This window comes from Myiozetetes cayanensis, unplaced genomic scaffold, assembly GCF_022539395.1.
Source record: "Myiozetetes cayanensis isolate MyiCay16 unplaced genomic scaffold, myiCay2020 scf10, whole genome shotgun sequence".
NCBI classification, from domain to species: domain Eukaryota; kingdom Metazoa; phylum Chordata; class Aves; order Passeriformes; family Tyrannidae; genus Myiozetetes; species Myiozetetes cayanensis.
In genome coordinates, this window is record NW_026086605.1 from 10,905,380 (window position 1) to 10,929,653 (window position 24,274).

Consider the following 24,274-nt stretch of genomic DNA (forward strand, 5'->3'; position numbering starts at 1 on the left):
AGAGAGATGCTGCATTTTGCCTTTCTTTATTATAATTCATGCTATTGTCTCCTAAAAGTTGTCACCATGCCAGGGACCCCTGTAAGCTGAGTATAATAGGCACTGCCATACATCTTGCTATAGTGATTGAATTATAAAAGATTAAGAAAGAAAATACTAGTATCCACGTTTGGCAAACATTGAAATTCCTGCCTACAGGTGGTTTGTATAGATGCCAAAACCAGGAATAACTATAAACAGATATATATAAGTTCATGAGTGCAAAAGCTACCTATGGTATCTATAAGAACGAAAGGGTGGGCTATATTTTCTCTCCAAAAGTGGCTAAAATTGTATACCTGGGAAAACCTCCACAAACATTGCTAGATTCATTTTTATTTAATTGACCTCAATGCACATTTTTTTCCCTGAACTTCTGTCTCCCTTTGAGCTGATAGTAAGTTTTCAGTATCCACAAAATGCAGTGCAAAGGAACTTCCCTAGTCATGTATATGTAATATTTTGAGCCTCCCAGTTTTGCTTGCTGTCCTAGGCCCTGTGTGCTGAAAACTAGTGAATAATCAATTCAGGACACTCGTGACTTTACAGATGTCTTTCATATCTCCTTTGTCTCTTTCTTGGATTGAGAGTTGGAGTAATTTCTCACTAAAAAAAAAGGTCATTCCACATCTTTGATCATCCTTGATTGCTCTCTCTGATCCTTTTATTATTAGGCACAATAGTTGCAATAGTTTTTGAATTAGGAAGAATGTAATCTGCTGACTGCTAGAAGTTATTAAGGGGAAGTGTCACCCTCTACATGCACAATTTTAATGCTTTCTCTCAAAACTTCTGCTATCGCTTCTGTCACAGAGAGGATTAGTGGGCAGTATTGAACCTTTTTTCTGTTCATTAAAGGATGCAGAAAAATGAAGGGATTTTTACTTTATGGATTCTTCATAACACAGACTGGTGAAATTGTGAGTTGGTAATTTAGCTGTTTAACCATATGGTTGTCATCCTCTGTCATTGCATGCCTGTTGATCTGCAGTCCAGGTGGAAAGCAAATCACAAAGGTCTTCATGACTCCATAGTTCTTGTTACTTGCATAGTTAGTAGAGGTCCTGATACCTGCTGAGCGGTATAAAATTGCTAAAAATAATACAAAGAACAAGATTTGTATAAGTAATTTGATCAAATAATGAGTTCTCTCAAGTTTGGTTTTTTTATTCATGAGCAGCCTGTAAAATTTTCAGTCATGAATTATTCAGGCTTATTTGTGAATTTATTTGAAAACATTTCCTCACATAGCTGTCTAACCAAATAGTTCATTGAGAATATTCCTGTGTTCTAGTTCTGTTCCTCCTTTTTTACAGTCCTGAAGTTCTGTGGTGGGTTGACCTTGGCTGGATGCCAGGTGCCCACCCAGCTGCTCTATCACTCCCCTTCCCAGATGGACAGGGGAAAGAAAGAGTAAGGTGGAAAAACGACTTGTGGGTTGGGATAAAACAAAAAGTAAAGCAGAAGTGAAGCGAAAGATAACATGGTTTATTATCTACTTCCCACGAGCAGTGATGGTCAGCCACTCCCAAGAAGCAGGGCTGTGGTACTTGTGACGGTTCCTCAGCAGGCAGCCTTTGGAGACAACGAATGCCCACCTTCCTGCTCCTCCCCTCAGCTTTTATATCTGAGCTGATGTCATATGGCATGGAATATTCCTTTGGTCAGTTTGGGTCAGCTGGCCTACTTGGGTCCCCTCCCAGGATCTTGCCCTCGACTGAGGAAGGAATGTTACAGATGCTGTACTCAGCGTTAGCAAAAGCACCGGTGTGTTATCAACACCCTTCTAGCTGCCACTGCAAAGCACAGCACTGTGAGGGCTGCTGTGGGGATATGAACTCAACTCAGTCAGACCCAATACAGTGTGGTATTGGGAAGGTAGAGATAAAGGGAACAGATAGGTGCCCAATTATTTCCAGTCTTTGAATGTGCATATTCTGAAACACAACAGCCTGAAAAATACAGTTTATTGACGCATAATGCATAAGAAAGCTTCAAGCCCTTTAGTTTCCTGCTCGATTATAGCAGACCAGCAGGCTTGTGAAAACTTAATTTAGTGGTTCTTTGTTATTGACTTATGTTCCTGCTAAGTAGGCGATGGAAAGGATCTCTAGAGTTTAATAAGGGATTCATGGATCACTGCACATTGAGGTGTACTTAAACTGTCTTGATTGTGCCTGGATATTTCTTTCTCTCTTCCCAATTAGAAGGCAGTGTGACAGTTTCATCAGGAGAGTCTTGTAAATATAGTTACACCATTAATTCTATATTTTTTTTTACATAGCTATATGTGTTACAATACTTTATTAACAAAATAGTTATATTGAAGACTACCAGTGTCCGTGTGGGACAGATCCTGTATCTAAACCTTCTCAGCTCATAACAGTAGAGCAACCAAACTGAAAATATGGTGTGTTGAGTCTCAGAAGCTCTGGATGTGTTGCATGCTCCTCTTTTTTTTCCCTTTTTTTTTTTTTTTTCTGGGATTTCAATGGTCAATAGGAATGTCTGGTCACCACATTAATAGTCCTCACAACAAACTGATTCAGAAAGCTGCTGTAAGTAATTATCAGTCAGATATTAGAAATATTTTATCAAATATACCACTTTAAAATGATTTCAACAGAATGTTGAGGGGCAGCCTGTACACAAGTAGTGCTGAGAACTGATGGTGTGCAAGTTGGGAAAGTGCTTGTGCTGCATAAGGTGGAAAGCATTTGCAGAGGGGACCTGGGGACGTGGTGAGAATGCAGATGATAAGCATATCCAAGGTGAGCTATTGAGTTGGATTATCATAAACCACTTTATGGTTGTAGTGGGTCTTTAGTGATTGTGATCAAACCTGGAACAAAATGACTGTTGCAGTCCATGTCCTTGTTTAGCTGAGCTTGCATGAGTATGGTTATCTTTTCATGCAGTGCTCAAGTAGCAGTCCCAGGAGTACATTTGCAGTTGTCAGTGAGTACTGTGGAGTGTTACAGATCCCTGACCTAGTGTGCTATTAATTGTCTCGGGTGCTGGTTTCTGTGTAGCTGTGGCAGTGTGGGCTGGCTTGTTTTCTGGACCCACATTATTAACAGCAGATGAGTTACACAGAGTGCAGCCTGTTGCTTTCTTCCCAATATGTTATGGACCTGATCAGCAGCAGTGTGCAGACTTCCATTAGCTACCTTGCTGGCCAGCTAGCTCAGCACTGTTTGCCAGAAGAGAAAAGTCAATTTAAATGTAATCCGTTGGAACTGAGGGAGCTTCCTAGAAGCGTTTGCAGAGCAGTTGAGAACAGGGTCAAGACAAAGATTTAAGCTGGTTCTAAACCTGGGTCAGAAGTGCAAAGAAGGATATGGTGAGATAGCACGGATCAGTTGATCATGAGCCAAGGTAGGTGTGGGAAAAATGTAGCCATGTTTACCCTAGAATTTCTCCTGTGATAGCAAAGACCCTCCTAGGGCCTAAACTGGCAAGTGCACAGAGCAGCCTCTTCTGCCCAGCCTCTGCTTGCCGTTTTGAAACCTATAGGTAGGACTGCACATCCCAGGTCTTAAAAAGCAGTCACAGGTCAGGAGTGATTAAAAAAGTGTGTTTTCCTTGAAAGTGCTATTTTAGGTTGAAACAAATCTTGATCGTGTCCAAAGTGCCGATACCCTGTCCTTCCTAGAATAGCCACTTGGAGCTGGTTTCCTCCGGGAGATGGGTGAGCCAGATTTAAGCACCTCTTTGACAGTCTGTTTTCTTCCTTGTGAGTGTGCTAACCCACCAAGGCTTCTGTCCGTTTCCTGCCTGCTGGGGCTTTTCTACTTTTTATGAGTAACTAAAAACATTTTCAGTGCTATATCTCTTGGTAGGTGTGCTCACTGGGGATGTGGTAAAACCCAGGATCAAATATCTTTTAATCTGAACTGTCAATGCAGAAGTGACAAAGTTCTGTCTCTCCTCCTCTGTCCCACCTGCTATGGCAGAATAATCCACTTCGACTGCTGATCCTAATGAGTAACAGACTTTCTGAAGTCTTGTATTTCTATGCAATAGGAAGGGTTATCTGTATTCACAGCAGAGCTAGTGTAGGATTGGATTTTCAGCTCCTTTTCATTGTATTTCTTCTTTGCCTGTTTTTTGCTTCTCGCGCTTGTTAGCTTGCATTGATTGGTAAGTGGTAAAGGAGAAAAACACACGGTCCCAGAAAACAAAAACAAAGCAAGAAATAAAGAAAAGGCGAGACAGTGTTTTTCATTTCATTACTGTGCTTCTTCACAGCCCCCATTCTGACATTTAGAACAACATAATATGCATGTCTCTGTTCATTAGGTTCCTCAGTACTACACAGTGACAGCCACAGAGGGCGGGGGGAAAAAAGGAAAAGAAACAATCTTAAACATGAACTAACCTTTGCAGGCTAAATAACAAAGAAATGAGAACAGCAAAGGGGAAAAATGTTTTCTGAAAAAGTAAATATATCCAAACCCATGGCCTTATGTAGGTTATTCAAGTATCATTACGAAGGGGAAAAGAGAATACTGACCTCTACGTCAGAAATAACTTATTTTCTGCCCAGTGATTTGTTTGTTCTGTACATATATGTTTGAGCAGATCTATTACTGGTATTTGAACAATAGTAAACGACATAAGGAGACTGCTGAAACTAAGGATAATCTTTAAGACATTCGGGCATTGATACAGATTCTCAAAAATTAAAAAGCTTCTAATAGAAAAGCTCTTAAGCGTTCTCAAAATAGGGTATCTGCACTAAGTGGAGCTATCTAAATGGATGCATATGTTCACCACAGCATGGTGTCAAATACATATATTAGCTTGGAAATGTTAAATGCTAAGATTTTATCCTAAATTTACTAAGAAGTTAGGATATAGCAATACTACTTAGGATTTTTGATGTAGTTAATCAAAAATTAAGATGCATATTTGGGTGGGTCCAAGGATGCCTCTGCAGAAGGACTGTTAGAGCTGTATCAAAAATAATTATGATGGAATGCAGCTGGCTTCCTACTCCAATTCCAAGAAAGCTGCAGAACTTTAGAATGTGTGGATTTTACTCAAATTTCTGGAGGAAGAAAAAAGAACAAAAGAGACATTTCAACTGTCTCTCAACTCTCTCAAATCAAGAGATTTTGATTTTGATTTATTTTGATTTCTCATACTGGCACTTTTAATTTTTTGTAATTTCATATTCTTTTTGGGATGTCAATTGCAATTTTTTTTTTCCCCCTTAAGTGACGAGGTTAAAATTCTCAATGGAGTTTTTTTTTTGTGGTTGTTTTGAGATTTGTAATTTTTTCTCAGTTGGGAAAAAAATAACAATCTGAGTATTTTATGAAAAATAATTCTCAGTCTATTTTTCATCAGTAATTACACACTGCTAATTTTAGTATTCCATAAAATAAAATTAACCTGATTCTAATTGCTGTACTTTACAGACGGGGGAGGTGTTTCTTGATTCTTGTATGGTCTTCCCCAAGATTACATCAGCCAGTGGCAAAGATAGAGAAAATCATTCTGTTTTTCCTGTTTATTCTTCCCAATGTCTACACCCGTTATCTCCAGGTCTGTTTCTAAAGGTACCAGATGTCAAAATATTAATTAGGGGAAACATTCATTAGTCATTTGCATCTCTGGTACCTCTGGCAAGCAGAGCAGGAGAGGGTCAAGAGAAGAAAACAAGACTTGGAAAGACATATAAGCAACTGTAGAGCTGCTTTGCAGGTCCAAGGGAGGCTCAAAGCTGAGGGTATGTACAGCTCCCACATGGTGTCTCCAAGCAGGCTGGCACTGCACATCATGGAGTTCACTGCTACCTTTCACTGGGAGAGTTGTTATTCAGAAAGGTTTTATGCACATCCCCCATCCCCTTCGTTTGTCCCCCCCTTGATTTTTATTTGTTTGCCAAGTAGGGGATTTACAGACCCGTTCAGAGCGTGTGTGAGGGATGGCAGCAGCACGGTTCTGTATCTGGAGCAGACAGCTGCCCTGCTGTCATTGATAAGCATTCCTCGGAGGGTGGAGATTGAGATTTAGCACTTACGAAGCGCTAATTGGTGTGAGTCTTGATGAACCATATGTGCCCTCCACAGCTTGGCCATCTGATGCCTCGGCAGGCGACTGGCGCTTCACACCTTGGCTGCCTCTTCAAAGAGGGACCTGCCAGGCAAGGGGAAAACACCTCCTGGACAGCAGTGGGGTTTTGGGGGAGCAGAGGGGATGTCCATGTCAGGGTGCCCGGGGGAGCAGAGGGGATCATGGCTGTTGTGTAGATTTCCCCATGAGCTGCACATGAAATGTGTTCATGCAGATAGGAAGTGCTTTGGGCAACCTTTCTTTGTGCTATGAGAGATCTAAGAGTTGTGCTGTAGAAAGAGATATCTGTCAAATGTGTGTCCTCTGCTGTTGGTGGAGGGGCTCAGAGACATAAGTACACGACCTATGAGATCTAACAATATGGCTGGTTTATTAGGAGAGCTCAGACTTTTTATAGTATCCCTACACAGAGTCTCGTGACAAGAAGCACATAATTGAATACAAGTTACTGCCCAAATGTAAACATACATTACAAATACATTTATAATTGGTTATTAACAGGTAACAAGACAATTATTTACTTTATCAAACTCCACCTTCTTCTTGGCACAGATATCCTTTTGTTCTAGCAAAGAGACCCGCAGCCATCTTGGCACTTATAACTTATAGTACCTATAAAACTATATAAAGGCTTGTAAAAGTTTATAAAACTACAGCACACAATATAAATTGCTCACTCATTCATCATGTTCCTCCCACACTCTGCCCCCTATACCTTCCTCTGTAGCACTGTGTGCTCACTTATGCCCTCAGCTCCCACATCAGCATTTTCTGCCATCTCACATGCTGAGCATATTGGAAAGAGACAATTCCCACTGTAGCTGTTTCAGGGCTATCGGTGTGTAAGATGTAGAAGGGTTTTTGGCTTTGGAAGAGGCAGTGGTGAGGTATGTTCCTGCCCTGGTGCAAGCAGCTGTGTGGTGATTCCTCTGCCATGCTGGTGCTGGCTGATAGGCAGCACTGGGCTGATAGGCACTGAATTTCCTACAGTCCTTTGCTGCTCTGCCAAACATGTTGAAGTTGGCAATTTTACCAAGGGGAGCAGAGGGACGTGTATCTGTGTGCCTCATTTCTTAGGAACACAGGCTGAAAATAATAAGAAATATATAGATCAGAGGTTTTGTCAGATAAGTGTTGGGACTCTAATTTACTGCAGTTTTAATGGGATATGGAAGAGGATAAGATATACAGCGATCTCGCAGGGAGACATGCAAAATAAATTAGAAGCAATAGTATTGGTCTGGTAGTTTGTCCCAAATGTAGGTCTTCTTAAAGGAGCCCAACATCTTGAAAGTCAGAAATTATTTTTTGAAGACATTAACAGAAGAGCGGGCTGAAATGTTTTGTGTCAAAATTCTTTTTGCTAAAGTTGCTATCCTCCCCCTAGTAAGATAACTTTATTCTAGAAGTTCCTGTTTTGGCAGGAGGGAAAGGCTGTTTGTCAAAAGAGCTAATAAAAGTCCTAAACTTGGAAATACTTCCATTCTGAATAAATCTAAAACTTTTCACTGAAGTCATAGAAACATTGGTTGTTAGAGGTATTTGGAGGTCCTCAGTTCAACCTCTTACTTCAGGCATGGTTATCACCAGCTGCAAATCAGGTCAGCCATGACTTTGTCTAGCCAGGTCTTAAGAAACAACAGGGCTTTACACATGTTCTAGATAGTCAACAATGTTGAACTGTTTTCCTTATTGCGATTTTTCGTGATGTCCAGTCTGAGTCTCCCAAGTCAAAACTGGTGATCATTTGTTTGTGTCGTGTCATCTGCTACAGCTGGTGTTGGACTGGAGGCAGGCCAGTGGGTTATCTGTTCGCCACAGCTCTGAAAATAGTCAGCAGCTTCAGTGCCTGTGAAACAGAGAAGAAAATATTCAGTATTTCTCCTGCATACAAGATCTCATCTTTTAGCCTGAAACTTCAGTATCTCAGCTCCTTCCCACTGCCTCCTGGGGCTGAGGGAAGAACCTGTTGGTGATAACATGCAGAGGAGGTGAATGAGAAAAGGTCCAACTGGCTAAATGTACACCTCTGCAAATTCTTCCCATGTCAGTTTAGGCAAATGCTTTTAACAATTCATTCCATTACGTTAAGCACCCATTAAAAGAATTCTAAGCCCTCCCCAGGGTTATTTCAGTTCTGTGAGATTGTAATTGTTTGAGACTAATCATGATTTCTTCTTTTGCCTTCAGGTGATTCTAATTCTGACAAAGCTGTATGACTACAACCTGGGAAGCATCACAGAGAGCTCTCTTTGGAGGTATGGAGATAAATTGAGTTAATAATTATCACCTTACTTAAATAGGAAAAGCCTGATGCAATTCTTTTATTAAATTTAATTGGATTTCTTTAAACGTGCTGGAAGGTTTGTAGCTAAACCCTTTCTCACTTTTTTCATACTCAAGGACAAAGAGGCTGAAGTCTGATTGTCTTGTTTCAGCTAGATAAGGTACTTCATGGATATGTTCTCATTTGATTTCCCCTTCCCTGTCTTATTCAGATTGAAATCAGGCAATTGGTTTATTTTTAGGAGAATTCAACAGCCTGAAATTCTTGAGTTCTTGTTTATAATGAAGGATCTCATGGCTGTCTGCCCAAATGATCGTTATGAAAAGCCAGTGCTGCTAAGATTGGGGGAATACCTATGAGTGAGTATTCAATGTCTGTTGATTAGAACTGATGGTATAGTATTAGATAATTGATTTCCACTTGACTGCCAGATTGATTTATAGGGAATGTTTCAATACTTTCTTGATTTCAAAGCATATCATGCACTCTGTGAACCAAAGGAAGGAACTAGGCTGTGGACAATTTCTTAAGGCTGTTATTTGGATTCAGTGCAAGCAGATGGTGCCTCTTTTTACTTCTCTGAAGAAGGAATCTTAGAAGTGTTTACTTCACCTCTCCCTCCGGCTACTTTTATGATCTGTAATGGATGAAGGGGATGTTTTGTCGTGGTTTCATCTGTGAAACTTTGGTGTGGAGTTTAGGGGTTTTGTATGCAGGTCACTGATGGAGGTGACTAGGCTACTGTCATAGTAGAAGAAAACTTCAGGTATTTGAAACTGAAACTTACGGTTAGAATGACCTTGTTTTGATAAGCTTGTATGGGAAAGGGTTTTTTTCACCAGAGAAGATTTTTGGTGCAGAAGTAGAACAAATAACCTTTTTGTTCAAGGAACTGAGCCGTTTTTAAGAGAACGACAGAGCAGGGATTTGACATAAAGTATATCCTGAACTCAGGCTATTGCTTTGCCCACTGGCCTGAAGGAATGAAACAAAACCAAACAAAGAGAAAAAAAAACCCAAGACAGAAAAACTAAACCCTAAAGAAACTCAGAACTCCTAAGATTTGTTCTGAACAGCAACAGGAACACTCAAAAAACTAGTATTTTTCAGGGTTGAATAAATATTTTTTCATTCATTCGTATACCTTGCTGCTATGACTCTCTACTTCCTTGTCTTTACTCTGATGTGTGCACACATAAAGGGTCTTCCAGGAATGTGGCTTTTGCAATGTTTTTATAAAGGGAGTTTTGCTAGATTGTTTTATTTCTCAGTAGTTTTAAAAAAGAATATTCATAAATGTGAAAAACACTATTTCTGTTTCCTTTTACTAGCGTCAGTCATTTCACCCTGAGAAATACTCATCCCTGTTTCATTAGTTGTTGAGAAAGTTAGAGCCTTTCAGCATGTGAAGACATCTCCTTCCCCATTGCTGATAGTGCTGAAGATCTGCTTGTGATTGTGCAGGATTGTGTTAAGATATGGTTTTCTGACTGATATGTAGCCATGGAAAACCTGCTTCTTGTTGACCTTACACTGTTGCTTGTTTCAGAATTAGTTTCTGTGGAACATTCCACAGAAATGGCATACAATTTTGCCCCGATTAGAAGAGAAGGGACTGTGGGGTTGTCACTGGAGGATGTAGCAGATAGCTGGGGCCTTAGCAGTGTAGCAGTGCTACAGCTAGTGAGTGCAGTGCACCTTTCCTGAGCTCAGACAGTCCTAATGTCAGAACGTGATTAACAACATAAAATAGCCTGATTGTTTCCTGTAGCTTGGTATCCTATTACCAAAAACCTGCCTAAGAAAGACTGTATGAAAATGATCATCATATCTGACACTTCCTCCTAGTATTCATTCTCAGGCTTTAAGTTTGAGGTCCTTCTTCAATCTTATGTGTAAGATGTATCAAGATGGGAATAGTTTTTTATATATATATATATATATATTAATATATATTGTGGGATTAATATTCCATGAGCTAACTTTCTCAGTATCTTTCAGAGTGTGTTAAAATTTTTAGTACCTGTAAGCAAGAGCAAAGAATTCCATAAATTCTTGGAGCAAGGAATTCCATAAATTGTTTGAGGGACCACTTGTCTTACTTTGAACCCATCAAACTTCACGTGGCATATGTCACTTGTCAAGACTTGACTGCCATTGTATGGCCAACTATCCAGAATCCCTGGGTGATTGTTTTGGACTGGGAATTGTTGAAGAAGAACCAGAATAAACCCAGTTGTCTTTGCAGTGCTCCATTACTCCTGATTGGCTCTTCAGTGCTCATGGCTGCTCTGGAAGCTGTCAGTGCACCTCCTTGTATTTTCCTCAGTCTTGTTGCTTTACATAAGCCTTAGGTGGTCACACTGTGCTCTGTCCTGAGCTTGGCTCTGCTGTTACATCCCCACTCGCTGTGCAGGCATGCCTTCAGGTCACTAATAAATATGCCTATGAAGATCCCAAGACAGCTTCTCTGCTCTTAGTGTGATAAATAGAAATAGTGAGATGGGCATATCTTATTATTTAATGTACCTGGCAGAGGTTATTAACTGTTGCTCCTCCTGGCTCCTTATGTGACATGTTAATTTAAATCTCCCTGCTTGTTTGAAAAGGGTAGGAAAAAATAGGTTTGAGAGAAGGGGTGAAACATATCTTGCAATTTATTTCATGCCTCTAAGTTTGATTCTGGGGAATGGAAGAAAACATGATCTTATGTCTGGTTTGCTTTCTGGAGTTCTGTTTCTGAAGGCTAGAGGAGAAAGGTATTTCTGCAGGTACTCACAACTGAAGTGGAATCTGTCTTGAATACATGACAAAGAAATACCACTCTTCCCTCCCGTGCTGAGTGCATTCTCAAAAGGCTGATGAATGATGAGAGGCTGTTTGGAAGCATGTCATGGACATGAGTCATTATGTGATAGCTGGTTATAAGCACATCTGTCATTTGAAAGTGTAGTTGGGTGATTTGAGCAGTTTTATGACTGATGGAACTGTAACCACCTATAACCCAACTATGCCATTGCCTACAGTATATGAATCTGTCGTCTTTATAAACACACTACTACCTGCTAGGATGACATTTCTTTGTAATTTTTCAGCCAGTTTAACTACTGGAGTTACAACTGCAGTTGGTTGCAACGCTAACGGGTGGAGATCATCCCTCTAAAACTACTGATGAATTAAAAGACCACTGGTGACAGACATGAAGAGACGAAATACAGTAAAGAAAAGAGATGGAGAGAATCTGTATTATCTACTAGAGTGTTAAGGCTTTGTGCAAAGTGAGATTTGGATGGCAAGTGAGCTGCTGCCACTGTACATGGTAAATGAAATTTTGCATCAGGCTGTGCCTGACTTTAATTATGTCATTATCCTCTCAGCAGATTTTTTCCACAGTTTTAGTTGAGGAATTTTTATTTACTTTTTGCTATTCTTTTTATAGAAGAGGATGAAAATGGAGGAAAAAGATTATCTGTCACTGAGCAATTAACTGAGTGTATTGGATTCATTTCTCTTCCTCTCATAGATATCTCTCAGATCACAAAGAGGATTAAGCTGTGAGGGTTAGGAGAAGATATTTTTTACCACTGGAGTAAGATAAGATTACATTTCAAATAAATAAAAATGTCAGAATAGTGTATATGGTATCCATGAGCTGTTGACAGCTGTGGGGAGGACTAATCTTTTTCTATTTGTGTAAATATGATACTCTGGAAAGGTGTTCATACAGGACACTTTTAGGACCTTGAGAGGCTGACAGAGCATTAGTACTGCCATTCACCTCTTTGCCTTCTTATTGCTCTTTTTTTGGGGCAGTAATGAGTAATTTCAGGGAACTTCACATAAAAATAACAGTGATTAAACTTCTGTATTCAGCCAGAAAGTAGGAATATGTAGAGTTTGCTCAGGGTGAGAACATTCTAAAATGTGATCTGTTGCTGTGTTAGTGCTGGAAGTTATTGGTGATACTCTTGACACTCCAATACTATGCCTGAACTCTGAGCTCCCCTGATCAGGAGAGCTTATTCCTTCCAACCTGTCCTTCACCGCTCCTGGTTTTTGCAGTAAGGAAGCTTCAGCACATATGCCATGAAGAAGGCATGCTGAAAAATACTTATGCCTTCTATAGATCTAGATTTTATTTTCCCTATATAAAGCAGGGGTTGTTAAGAGTTACTATTTTTTTTTTTCCTTCTTGGAAAGCTAAGAATGGATCTGTTTCTAGCTTTCACATGGCCTTTTTGTTTAACCTGGAACTACTGCCCATCAGTAACCTTTGTTTATTCCATGGGATAACAAGGAAATAAAGAATTCACTGGCCTTATAGATAATGGGCTCAGGTAGACCAAAGTACTTGGTACTAAGGTCTAAATACCATTGTGTTGTGTCTATATGTTGGGTAGTCCCTTAATCATAATTGTTTATGGGAGTGTGTTGGTGAAAACACTTATTGTTGAAGATGGGCTGGCATTAGTATGTTAGATAACGAAAAGGAGCAGTGCAGAAACTGGAATGTGTTCTTTCCTCTTGCAGTTGCTCTAGGGATAGAAGCCTCAGGGAGAGAGGTAGATGTAGACTGAGGATCATATCTGAACAGAAATTTGCAATGCGGTAGGACAAGGGGGAATGACTTTAAAGTGAAAGGGAGTAAATTTAGGTTAGATATTGGGAAGAAATTCTTTACTCTGAACAGGTTGCCCATGGAAGTTGTGGATGTCCCATCCCTGGGAGTATTCAAGGCTGGGTTGGATGGGTCTTTGAGCAATCTGGTTTAGTGGGTGGGCAGGAAGGTTGGAACTGTATGATTTTTAAGGTCCCTTGAACCCAAACCATTCTATGATATTAGCCAGATGATCTCTGTTAGACATCTTTCTCTCCCTTAAATGCCATTGCTGGAAAGTTCTTGGCTGTGAGTTGACCCCAACCATGTGGTTATAAATACTGTAGGTGCTTTGAAGCCTCCCATACTGATGTTTCTGCCTGTAATTTTCTGGCTCCTTACTATGTAAGAATGCCCTCTCTCACCCTTGTCACGTTCAGAATTATTGATGCATTTGTGAAGACTTTCTTCTCTGGACTAGAGAGTTATTGCAACAGGACACTTAAGAGTTTGTCTGTATTTGCTTAGTTCCTTTGAGGGGAATTTGCAAGATACATCTGTTAATATATTCATTGTTATTCTGGAACTTTTATGCTGGGTCCTTACTTCTGTTTTGCAGATTGACTGTTCTCAACTCACATTTCTTTTCTACCTGCTGAACCACACTACTAAGGTCATAATGTGTGGCTTAGTGACACAGTGTGCTCCGCAAGAGCAGATTGGGGTCTTTTAGCTGAAGTAGGTAGGAGAAGCAAATCCATATGAAAGGAACTGAAAAAGTGAGGGGAAGGAAAGTCTCATTAAGCACATTTTAACCAGCAGTTTTGTGGGGAAAAGGAACTTGAAAAGGACTGTTTGAAATGCTTTTATCTATAAATATGGTGCTCCAGTTGCACAGTGTAAGTCACTTTTCTTAAATGAATATCAGAGCTTGATAAATGCTGCCACATTATCTCCTATGGGCATTTAGTGAAACTGTAACAATGACATTTCCTCGTGTCTTTTAGTTTAATTCTTTTTTTCATTTTCTCTCCTGCAAACATAGCAGCCTCTGTCTGCTCTGTGTATAGGTACTGGAGGGCATCTGGGGGAAGGGAAGAATGAGTTTGCACACTCAGCTATTCATGTAGGAAGGAGTACCTTTTTATGGTTTGATCACAGCGGGAGATCTGCTTGCACTGGAAGCGGGCTTAGAACATGGATTTTATTCACTGTGTGTGGAGCTCAGTGCAGCCTTTTGCTGTGTGATGGGACACACTGCTCAGCCATCAGGACCCCTAGGGACCTAATAGTTCCTACAGCTATCAAGTTTTTACACGAAGGGGCTCATTTTACCCTGGTTACTAATGGTAATAAAAATTTCTACCACAGTCAAGTCTTCTGCTTGGTTGCCAGAGTCTTCTGGGATGTTTTTCCTGTTGTCAAAACCAGCTCCAATAAAGCTGGAGGGTGGGTAGTGGGGATTGCCAACCAATCAAACAAAAAGTGCACTCAAAAAAACCAAAAAAGACCTACCTAGGAAACAACTCACAGCAGATGGTTAAATTGATCCTAATTTGGCAGGAAAATTAATTTTTTAATTTTACCGGAGTTTTGCTCCCTGAGGAATAAAAGCCAGTAAAACTATTGCATTTTGTGGCATATCATGTGTGTTTATTTAATCAATCTCATGTAAGTTCTGCCTTGGCATAGCTTGAAGAATCATACCCTGATATTTTGAAGGATCAGATTTGATTGTGGATTTAGTGCTGTGCTTCTTATTCCCTGGCTGTGTGGATAAAATATTCTGCACTAATGATGATGTAAATTTATTAAGCGTATTAAAAATGTGTTCTCTGTTGCAGCCAGTCATGAAATGTAGGAATTTTATCAAGTAAATCAGAAAGGACCCAAATCCATTTTCCACATGAAAGAAACATGTAAATCAAGATAATGAATATTAATGGAGACATATATTAGCAATGTACTGTAAATAACAAATGCACCAAGTTCATGCCATTTTACAGACATACAAGTGTTTAAATGCAGTTTTTCTTTCTTGTTCTGTAAATTAGATGATGAACTTATACATCTGTTTCCTAGACTCATACCTTTCTGTGCAAATGTATTGGTAAAACACAACAGAACTATTTCTGGTTCCGGTCCATGGGGTTCATCGTCTGTTGTGGATGTGTAATAACTGCAGACAAGCTAGACTGGAGCTGGTATCTAAGAGGAAAAACAACACAGTAGTTGCCAGTTCATAAACGGAAATCAGAACACCCTTTATGTTCTGATGCTTCTATTCCTTTCATATCTGTGCAATCATTCTTCCTTTTGCGGATCTGGGTACAATTGTACTTATCTCTTCAGAGGGATTGAACTGTTACTAATCACAAAAAGGAAAGTGTCTTTGGAGCTGAGCTTGGGTTCACAAAAAGCTACTCCACTTTAGTGCCTAATACTAGCTTGAGATCTGAACTCTAAGGTCTTCAGATCCAGGCCAAAATGTTTCTGCATCTCCACCTTGGGAATTATCCAGGCAAACATTCAAAATTTATTGTTACTGCAGAAAGGGCCAGGCATGTGTCATTAGGTCTCTCATGAAGGACTTATTGAAGCACCTGTAAAAATGCATAATAAATATCAATGGTGTTTGTTATCCACCATAAACTGAATACCATTTACACCAAAAAATAGTGGCTATCTCGGAAGTACCCTTTTATCCTTTTTTTTTTTTTTCTGATTTCTCTAGCCTACCAAATAATAGTTGAGCAAAACAGAAAAGGAGAAATAAAGCCCACAATTAATCAATTTGTGCCTTCAATAATGATAGCAAAGCCCGCTTTTGGGTGTGACCCTACCAGTGGCTCCTGTGCCTTGGAGTACAGTGGAGTTTGTGGAGGGCTGTGTGTGTGTGTAAAGTGGGACACCAATGCATGAGTTGTCGATCAGGAAGGCACAGAGTCCTTCAGGAGGGCTGAGGGCTACTGGGTGAGACCCCAGACCTGTGTGTGTGCACAGAATCGTTAGTGAACACTGTGCAGGTCACTGGAACAACTAGGGCAAGGAAGGTTCCTTTTGTCCCCTGTCATTAGGATATACCATTGATGGCCTCTGTGTACTCAGCACCGAGAAAGTTTGTACTTGAATGACAGGGACAACATGAGGGAGACTCGATTCCTGGAGAGCCAGGAATTACTTTGCTTCTTGACTTCCCCTTTATAGGCTTGGAGGGGGTGTGGGGGGATTCAGGAACTTTTCTATCTTTTCTGTCAGCTTCCCAGTGCTATTGCACCGAGTAATTTCACTGGTGAGATGCATTAAGTGGTAGAGGAAGATGTGTCCTGTTGATTATGAACATCAATTGTAATGCACTCTAAACTGATGCAGTGCTTTGCATGGTAGTGGGAGGTAAAAAGCCTTTCTTGTCTTTTGCCCATTATTTTCCGCTATCACCCAAACGAGTTTCTTCTGTAAGGAATTTGCATGGATTTCCCTAGCATGCCTTTTAGTGTGTGCTGTGTAGTTGGGTATGAAGATATCTCTTTTCAGTGATCTTGCAATCTGGATAGGTAGTGTATCTATGAGAGATGCTGAGTTGAAAAGTAATAGAAATTCAGAAACATCACATGTATTGTTCATTAAATGACTTCATGAGGAGAGATAGAGACTGATATCTGATCTCCCTCCAAGGCAAAATTCATGCAGAAAGAGCATTGTTCATTCTACTAATGTACTTTTACTGCTGTATTTTATGACTGTATGTGTATATCTGTGTATGTGTTCCCAATAATTGTCTTCTGGTTTTCCTTCAAGCCTGAGCTGCTGGAGTTGGGTGGTTGCTCAGTCTCAGCTTTTCTGTGGTGGGAGAAAGCCCCGCTTCCTGGTTTTCTCATAGTGAAGAGAGAATTGAATAGCTCCAATTGCTGTACTCATGGAAAAGCTCAACTGCAAATTCTTCACACTCGGTTACTGAGAGCTTTTTTCTTAATTGCTTAAAGTATCTTTGCTGCAAAGACAAATTAGGGTAGGATGGAAGGGGAATAAGAATGGGGTGGATATCCCCATGTGCTGAGCATGTAGGTGCTTTGTCATAGCGAAGGCTAAGGTTCAGATCACAGCTCTGGTAAGGCCAAGCAGAATCTTGAAACAGGATTTGCTGCAAACCAGTTGAATGGACACAGACACTGGAAGGCAGTCTAAGGAGATGGCACGTTCCTTGTCACTGATTAAAAGCTGCCAGTCTTCCCCAACAGGCTGTGACTGCCTGTCTAGAGCTCCTGAGAAAATTTTCATAATTTGCAGACTTTAAAATCTACACAGCACTCAGCTGCCAGTCTTTTGTACCCTGAAACCTCTGGGGGCAAAGGGACTGCAATCAAAATCAGGGCAGCATTTCTTTTTTTATATATTTGAATACAAAACCTTTTTCAAATAAGCTGAAAGGGAAATAGGAGGTCAGAACTTCTCCTAATGGAACTAGATCTGTTTAATTACCCTTCTGTAATACAGCAGAATAAAAGGAATCTGTAGTCAGGTCTAAGCTCTTGTTGTGCTTTACCAACAAGTCACTGTTTTCTTATTGATAGTTTGTGTGTGTTTACATTGTCTCAAGCTGTCTCTGCTCCAAAGGATCAATCTAGGAGGCTGAAACGCACCCGTTTGGTCTCCTTTATTTCTGTCCTTTCTTGTAGGAGGCAACAGATCTTCTTTTTAGAGCTATAGAATGAGGAAGACAGCTGTGAGTCCTAGCCTTCCTACCTACAGCTTTAGGCCACCTTCTTCACCACTGTAGGGATGAGTAAGGGGGTTATGTTACCTGCCTATCTGCAGTAAATGAGCTGAAAGTTTTGAATGAAGCTGGCTAACAAAACCCAGTCCTGGAAGAGTGAGAGCAGAAACAGCTGCATAAGCCTACAGTGTCCATCCATAGGTGAAGCCTGACAGATATGCTTTACTGAGTCAAACTTCTGCTATATTCTCTTCCAATATCTGACAGAACCTTGAGAAACTCTTGTATGGATTGTCATCTTTGGGTCAATGTATGATGCCATTAGTTTGGATTTTACATGAACAGAGGCTAATCCTTGCAAAAGGGTAAGAAATGAGAATCAAAACCATTCCTTTTAAACAGTCAGTTCTCTTTCCAAGGAAGGAAAATCAGCACAGAAGATATGACCATGGACTGTGTGCCATTGCTGGTAAGAGCTACTAGATGGGAGAAGCACTAGAGGTAGCAACAACATGAAATTTTAATGCACTCATTTGTAACAGTTGTTTCTTTATGAATATATGAGACAATCTTTTTTCCCTAATTGTGTTTGTAACTTCTCAGCTCCTCTTTTCTTGTGTTTTATGGGAGGTGAGGGAGGCAGAACTAAAGCCTTTCTTTCTTGTCACTCTGTGGTAGCACAGCTTAAGTGAAAGCAACATCATACTGTGGAGTAGGTAAGAATGTGAAGTTTTTCCACAGTTCTTCCTCAAAATGAGCTTTCCTTGCTAGAATTTTCAAGAGGTGATCTACTTTTTTCCCCCTAGCCTACCTCCAGCTAAATGACAGCTATTATCAGTGTTAAACTCTCAATAAGCTTACTACCTTTGGGATAATTTGTATTTCTTGCTCTGCTACAGAAATCAGTTTATGCCCCAAAACGTGAGTTTTGATGACTTACCATATTAACATTAATATCTAGTTAAAAATGTAAGTTATATCAATTATAGACTGTTGGCCCTTTCTAGTAAGCACATCTGTGGCTTGCGAGCCTCTGACCTCCTTTGCCTGTGAGCAATGTGCACTGACTACAGGCATTGTGGAAATATAATTTCTCTTCACTTCCCTGCCAATACTCGAGTGACGATGTGCTCTCTTGTTATGAGGCAGCATAAAATTTAGAGGCTAGTCACGAGGAAGGTGGTAAGAAAGAAACTCAAAGACCTCAGTAAATTTTCCTTCTAAGTGTTCCCTTTTCAAAGGTAAATGGTCTTATTCTTTGTAATCTCTCTCTGTATGTTAACAGCTTTCACAATGCTAACTCTTTTGTAAGAAAAGCTCATTACAATCCCAGCAGACTTTATCTCTGGTAAAGGAGCCAAAGAAGGAAGAAGCCAATACACTTTTTTTTTTTTCTTTACAGTCCACCAGCTACTCAGCATACATGCACTGTAAATTCAAGATGTGGGTGTTACTCAAAGAAGCAAGTGTGATGTCACAAGTGTTTTAATAGCCTTTGATTTATTTCCCAAGTGCTTTATTAAGATGATGCACAACAGCATTTGGAAGCCAAATGCTGCCTTAAGGAGAGACTTGGAGGAGTTATTTTCAGTCTCCTGACTTTTCTTCCTCAACACAGTAATTTGTTTGATTGGAGCAAAAGGGCCCTGGATTCAGAACAGGGATTTTACTTCTTATTTAGTGTTTCTTTGTGAGTTAATCAGCCCAGTTTGTGATCTGAGTGAGCAGGAGTATGAATGAACTTACTGTGATATGAGAGAGCTGCATGATTCAGAGAACAGGATACTGACTGTGGTTGGGAGATTTGTGTTCTATCACTGTGTGGGTTTGTAGCTATTTGATAGTGAAATATTTGGTTAAGCATAATCAAGAATCAGCAAATTCATGTGAATCAAAAGTCATCTGCAAGAAATCCTATCCTGGCAAGATATTTCTAATGACATTCTGGAAGGTTTGTTCCAGGTGCAGTGATATAGGGCATCTTTGCCATTAGTCTGGTAATAAATCTGGTATAATTTCCAAGTTTGAAGACAGGCAGGGTAGTGAATCAAAACGAGACCTGAGGTAATCACAGTGAGCAAATGGATGACTTAGTAAGCAGAGCCCACTTGAAAAAATTTATTTTAGTTCAACAAAGGATAATAGTAGGACAAGGACTGAGGGTTGTACTTACAGGACTATGTAATATCTACCTACAGCATAGAGAAAGAGCTCTGATTGGACAGTGTGTAGGAGCTGGAGTAGGCAAAGAGCTGGATTTCATGTCCCATTTGTAAAAAGGCAAAAATGCTCTGATTTGATCAATGACTGTGTAAGCTAAGGAGCCAGGGGTTGAATTTTTAAAGAAATTAGAACTGTGGAATATTTAAGATACTAATTTGGCATGTAATGCTTTTTGAGACAGCAGACACTTTTCAATAAAACTCTGCCCAGGATAGGATTTCTGGGCAGAAGTAAATGAGAAATGCAAAGTGCAATGGTGCATTACACTGTTTAGGAAGCTTCTATGCTCCAGAAACAAACTCAGGATGCCATCTGTGACCCAGAAAGGCAAAGAATCCCAACTGCTGGAGACTGGGAGAGTAGAGGAAATACTAATTCCTGCTTCCCAAGGTCTTATACAGATATCTGTTGTTAACCATCAGCAGAGACAGGGTACAGAGCTAAACGAACTTACACTCACACGACGCCCACTTGATGTTGTGGTGGAAGTGAACTCTGTATAGATAAGTGGGCTCACTGGAATTGTTGCTTTTGTGATATAGTTTCATCTCATAACCAAATCGGATCACTTCCATTTTGCAAAGATGAATATTTTGCATTAATTCATTTCAAATTATCCAATTCTGCATAAGACTAACTGAAATGCTGACTTGAATTAAAGAATAGATGTAAAATTAAACAGATCTGAAACATCCCCCTAAGACCATGCATGTAGCAAATGCTTAAAATGGTAAGTGAACCAAGTTTGTCGTCTATTAGTAACTTGGGAGGTGTAACAAAGGGAAGAAGAAATTAGTGGTGGTATAAAGTGGGCAAATGTTTGCTCAGGCTGGGCAAAGGGTGACAAATACTGATAAGAGATGTGGTAGGAAATTTGATTTTTGGAGCAAAGAAGATTAGACATGGTTAAGGTGAGAAGAGCTGCCTGAGGAGTCAGCCCTTCTGCTTGTAGAAACTGGTGTTAATTCATTGACCTGAGTCAAATCGCACCACTTTCCACTGGCTTCAGAAATTACTTCTGGCCACTGATATGAAAGCAGCGTCATGCTTCTTGTTAGGTTTTTCTTTTTACTATTGATGTTATTTTGATGGCTGCTGTTACAGCTTCTTTTTTTGGCATCATCAAAATTCAAAAAGTTAACAGAAAAGGTGGTTGAAAATACAGTTGGTGTTACTACAAAGTCTATTCAATCTACGTCCCATTAGAAAACAGTGGTCAGTATTGTAATAATTATAAATGCATTGTTCGGCCCCTCTATTGATTTAATTATAAAAGCATTGGGTTTGGCAGTTGGCTTTTGTTATATTCAGTTGCTATTTTTTGTTTCAGAAGAAACATGCTGAGTCAATTGGTTTAGAAAGAAGATGGAATAAACCTCTCAGAGTAAACAGGGCTTGTTAATTTGCAGAATTTCTGTTGAATTGGCATGAAAAGAACATGTATAGAGATATAATAGCCTTGTTTGTGTGTTTGGATTGTCTCTGATGTGCAATAACTCCAGGAATGCTGGTTAGTGCTCTACAAAAAAGGGAAAAAATGTGGGGTTTAGTTTGGTTTTTAAGAAAATGAAAGATCTAGAATTATTATGCAGAGGAGCTGCATGTTCCAATTACCCCCAAACCAAATCCAAAATCCAACTGTGTCTCATTTAACTGACAGAAGGTCTGAGGCTATTTACTCCTGTTATTATAACTAGAACTGTAACCTTTTTTATTAAAAGTAAACTCATCAAGTCAATAAGAATTTATCACTGAATAAGGGAGGTCCACTTCAGTTGCATGGGGGTTATTTTGGATTAAACCAAAGATCCACTTGACTCAATATCTTCAATGGGAACCTGCAGCAAATAAAAACAACAGGGTATAAGAACAAGGCCAAGAAATGTCTGTTAGTTTTCTGATGTAGCCTTTCAGCTAATACTGACTTCTGGCTCAATGATTTTATAAAACAGCAAGTGTTTAGTAGAGGTATTTAGTAGCCCTTTGTGGCTGTGTTTATGTGTGTGTTACTTTCTATCCTCGTAATGTAACCATCATTTAAACTAATACAAACTTTTAGCATCCAGAATGGTGGACAGCTGAAGGTTGGCCTGTGTCAGCTGGAAAGAGCTTAATTAGTACTTAAGAAGTAAGTGCTTTTTCTGTGCCTTTAGCCATCCAGTTTCTTTTTCCAACACCTCTTTATATATGTGAAGTCTTACTGTGTGATGAAGGCAAAGTCACCCAGCTGTATTTTATCTTCTAAAATGAACTGGCCACTCAGCATGTTCAAAAGAGTACCCTGTGGAAGTAAAAAAAGAAGTAAATGACATAAAATTTCACTTCTGTGTAGCCTTTAGCCTTTATGGCAGTTGGAGAACAGGGTGTCCATGAGTTCTACTGATTGGTATTTAAGCATTGCCTTATCCTTTTAATGAATGGAGAAAATAATAGGGATAACTTTGGAGAGGTCCATTAAGTAGTCAGGAAAAACTCTGGCTCTTAAGTAAACTTGTGCTATGTAAATTTTCCTCATGCTGATCACTAGAGAATGGAAGCATGGAAGAATAAAGTGGTGGTGGTTTGGGATGATCTTCAGCTCTGTATTGCTTGCAGGCTGGCTAGATTGTTCTTGCCACCTCAGAAATATTTTTCTTTTCAGAAGAGTGGCAATGACCCTGATTCTGAAGACCCATTTGCTTGGGACATGTGATTTAAAATATCCGTTATTCCTATTTAATTTGTGGGCCTAAACCTACAATGGGAAATTGGCTTGTTAATTTAATTTTCTGAAAGAACTTAGTGGTGACTGCCCTGCCTTCTTCTGGGTGAATGTGACGTAGAGAATTCAATCTACCTTCTCCTTCCCTGCTTGATAGATCTGACTTCCTGTGAGAAAGAGCTGCTGCAAAAGTACCTGTAGAAATCTTGGTCAGAAAGGAAAAAGGAGAAAGAAATAAAATTTTAGTAAGCTGTGTCTTCTCTGTTCTAAGAACAAAATATGAAAGGCAGCACTGGCTTCTCTAAGGTCTCACCTGATGGGATGGGTCAGCCTCTACTGGCTGCAAAATAGCTTTTCACTGATGGAGAGGAAAGTTGCAGAAAGGGAAATCATGCAGTTATTGCCAGCATTGCTCTCAGGGGCTGAAAGTACTGTCTTGCATGGGATGATACCAACACTCAGTGTCTTATCTGCCCTTATGCAGAAATTCCCCCTCTCTGTTGAAGACTGAGCATTGACACCTGTGTTAGTAACTTTAGGGATCTGTTTTTGATGGTGGGTTTTCTCTTAATTTGGAAAACACAAAAAGACCATAGCTTAATCTGGCACACAGGGAAAGTGCACAAGATACATGTTCTAAATCTGGCTGGATAATTCCGTTCCTTTTGGCACCTGTTTTATTTTGCGTAGGAACGGACATCTTTCAGCTGCACCTAATGAGCTCAAATTCATCTAGGAAGGGGTAGAGGATGCTGAGTGAATCAGCAACATCTCAGATGCCTCAGAGCCTTAATTTTCATGTGTATTTGGCCTACACTTGGTAGTCATATACATGCTTTTACAGTATTCCACTGGCCATTGTCAACCTGTCCTCCCACGTAGGTTTGTCCCTTCCTTTCCTTTCTGAAATGCTACTTCTCTGGCCTCCCTGATTCTGACATTTTCTTTGTTAGTTTCAAGAAGTTTTAAGTCTTGCTCTGAAAGCTAAATAATACATTTATATTTTCTTACGAAACATCACACAAGGGTCCACAACTTTCCTGAATGCAGATGTCATAAACATTTGTCTTCTCAATCACTAAGCCTCTCATGGGCTTTTACATAATTATATAGGATAACTACATAGATTTTCCTGTCATTAAGTCTTTGGAAAGGCTTTCAGATTTCAGTAAGGTTTAGGTCAGGCTCATTTCCAGTTTTACTTATCCAAAAAGACAGAATTTTTGTGCTCTGATTTGTTTTGTCTTTACCATCTATAAGAACACAAAGATCTTTTGAATTGGTATTTGTAAAATAATATGCTTCTTTCTGTTTGTTTGGGCACCTACCATAACATAACTCCTATGAAGGCAGTCCTTGCACTACAGCTGTTCCTGAGTATCTGGTGATTTGGTTGGATACAGCAGACGGGTGACCCCAGTGCAGTGGGGAAGGAAGTGTTGCTGGCACATCAGGCAGTGACTCACAGGTTGCTGCCCTAATTTCTGGAGGAGTAAGTTCCCACCATCTGCTGTTGGCATCTGATTCCTAGGACAGATTTGAAGCATGTGAATAGGGGCTAAAGTTAATAACAGAGATTAGTGAACCTAGAGGGCTCTATGGAGAATAAAAGTCAATTGCCTCAGTGGT

The 24,274-nt window shown here is 39.9% G+C and overlaps 1 protein-coding gene across 3 annotated transcripts in view; it reads left to right on the forward strand.

Moving 5' to 3' along the window:
* Window positions 1-24,274, forward strand: part of SORCS1 (sortilin related VPS10 domain containing receptor 1) — a 278,640-nt gene that overhangs the window by 79,253 nt on the left and 175,113 nt on the right. For all 3 annotated transcript variants that reach the window (XM_050337741.1, XM_050337730.1, XM_050337719.1), the window contains exon 2: window positions 8,314-8,381. In XM_050337741.1, the coding sequence (XP_050193698.1) occupies window positions 8,314-8,381 (68 nt within the window). The remainder of the gene's footprint in view (window positions 1-8,313; window positions 8,382-24,274) is intronic.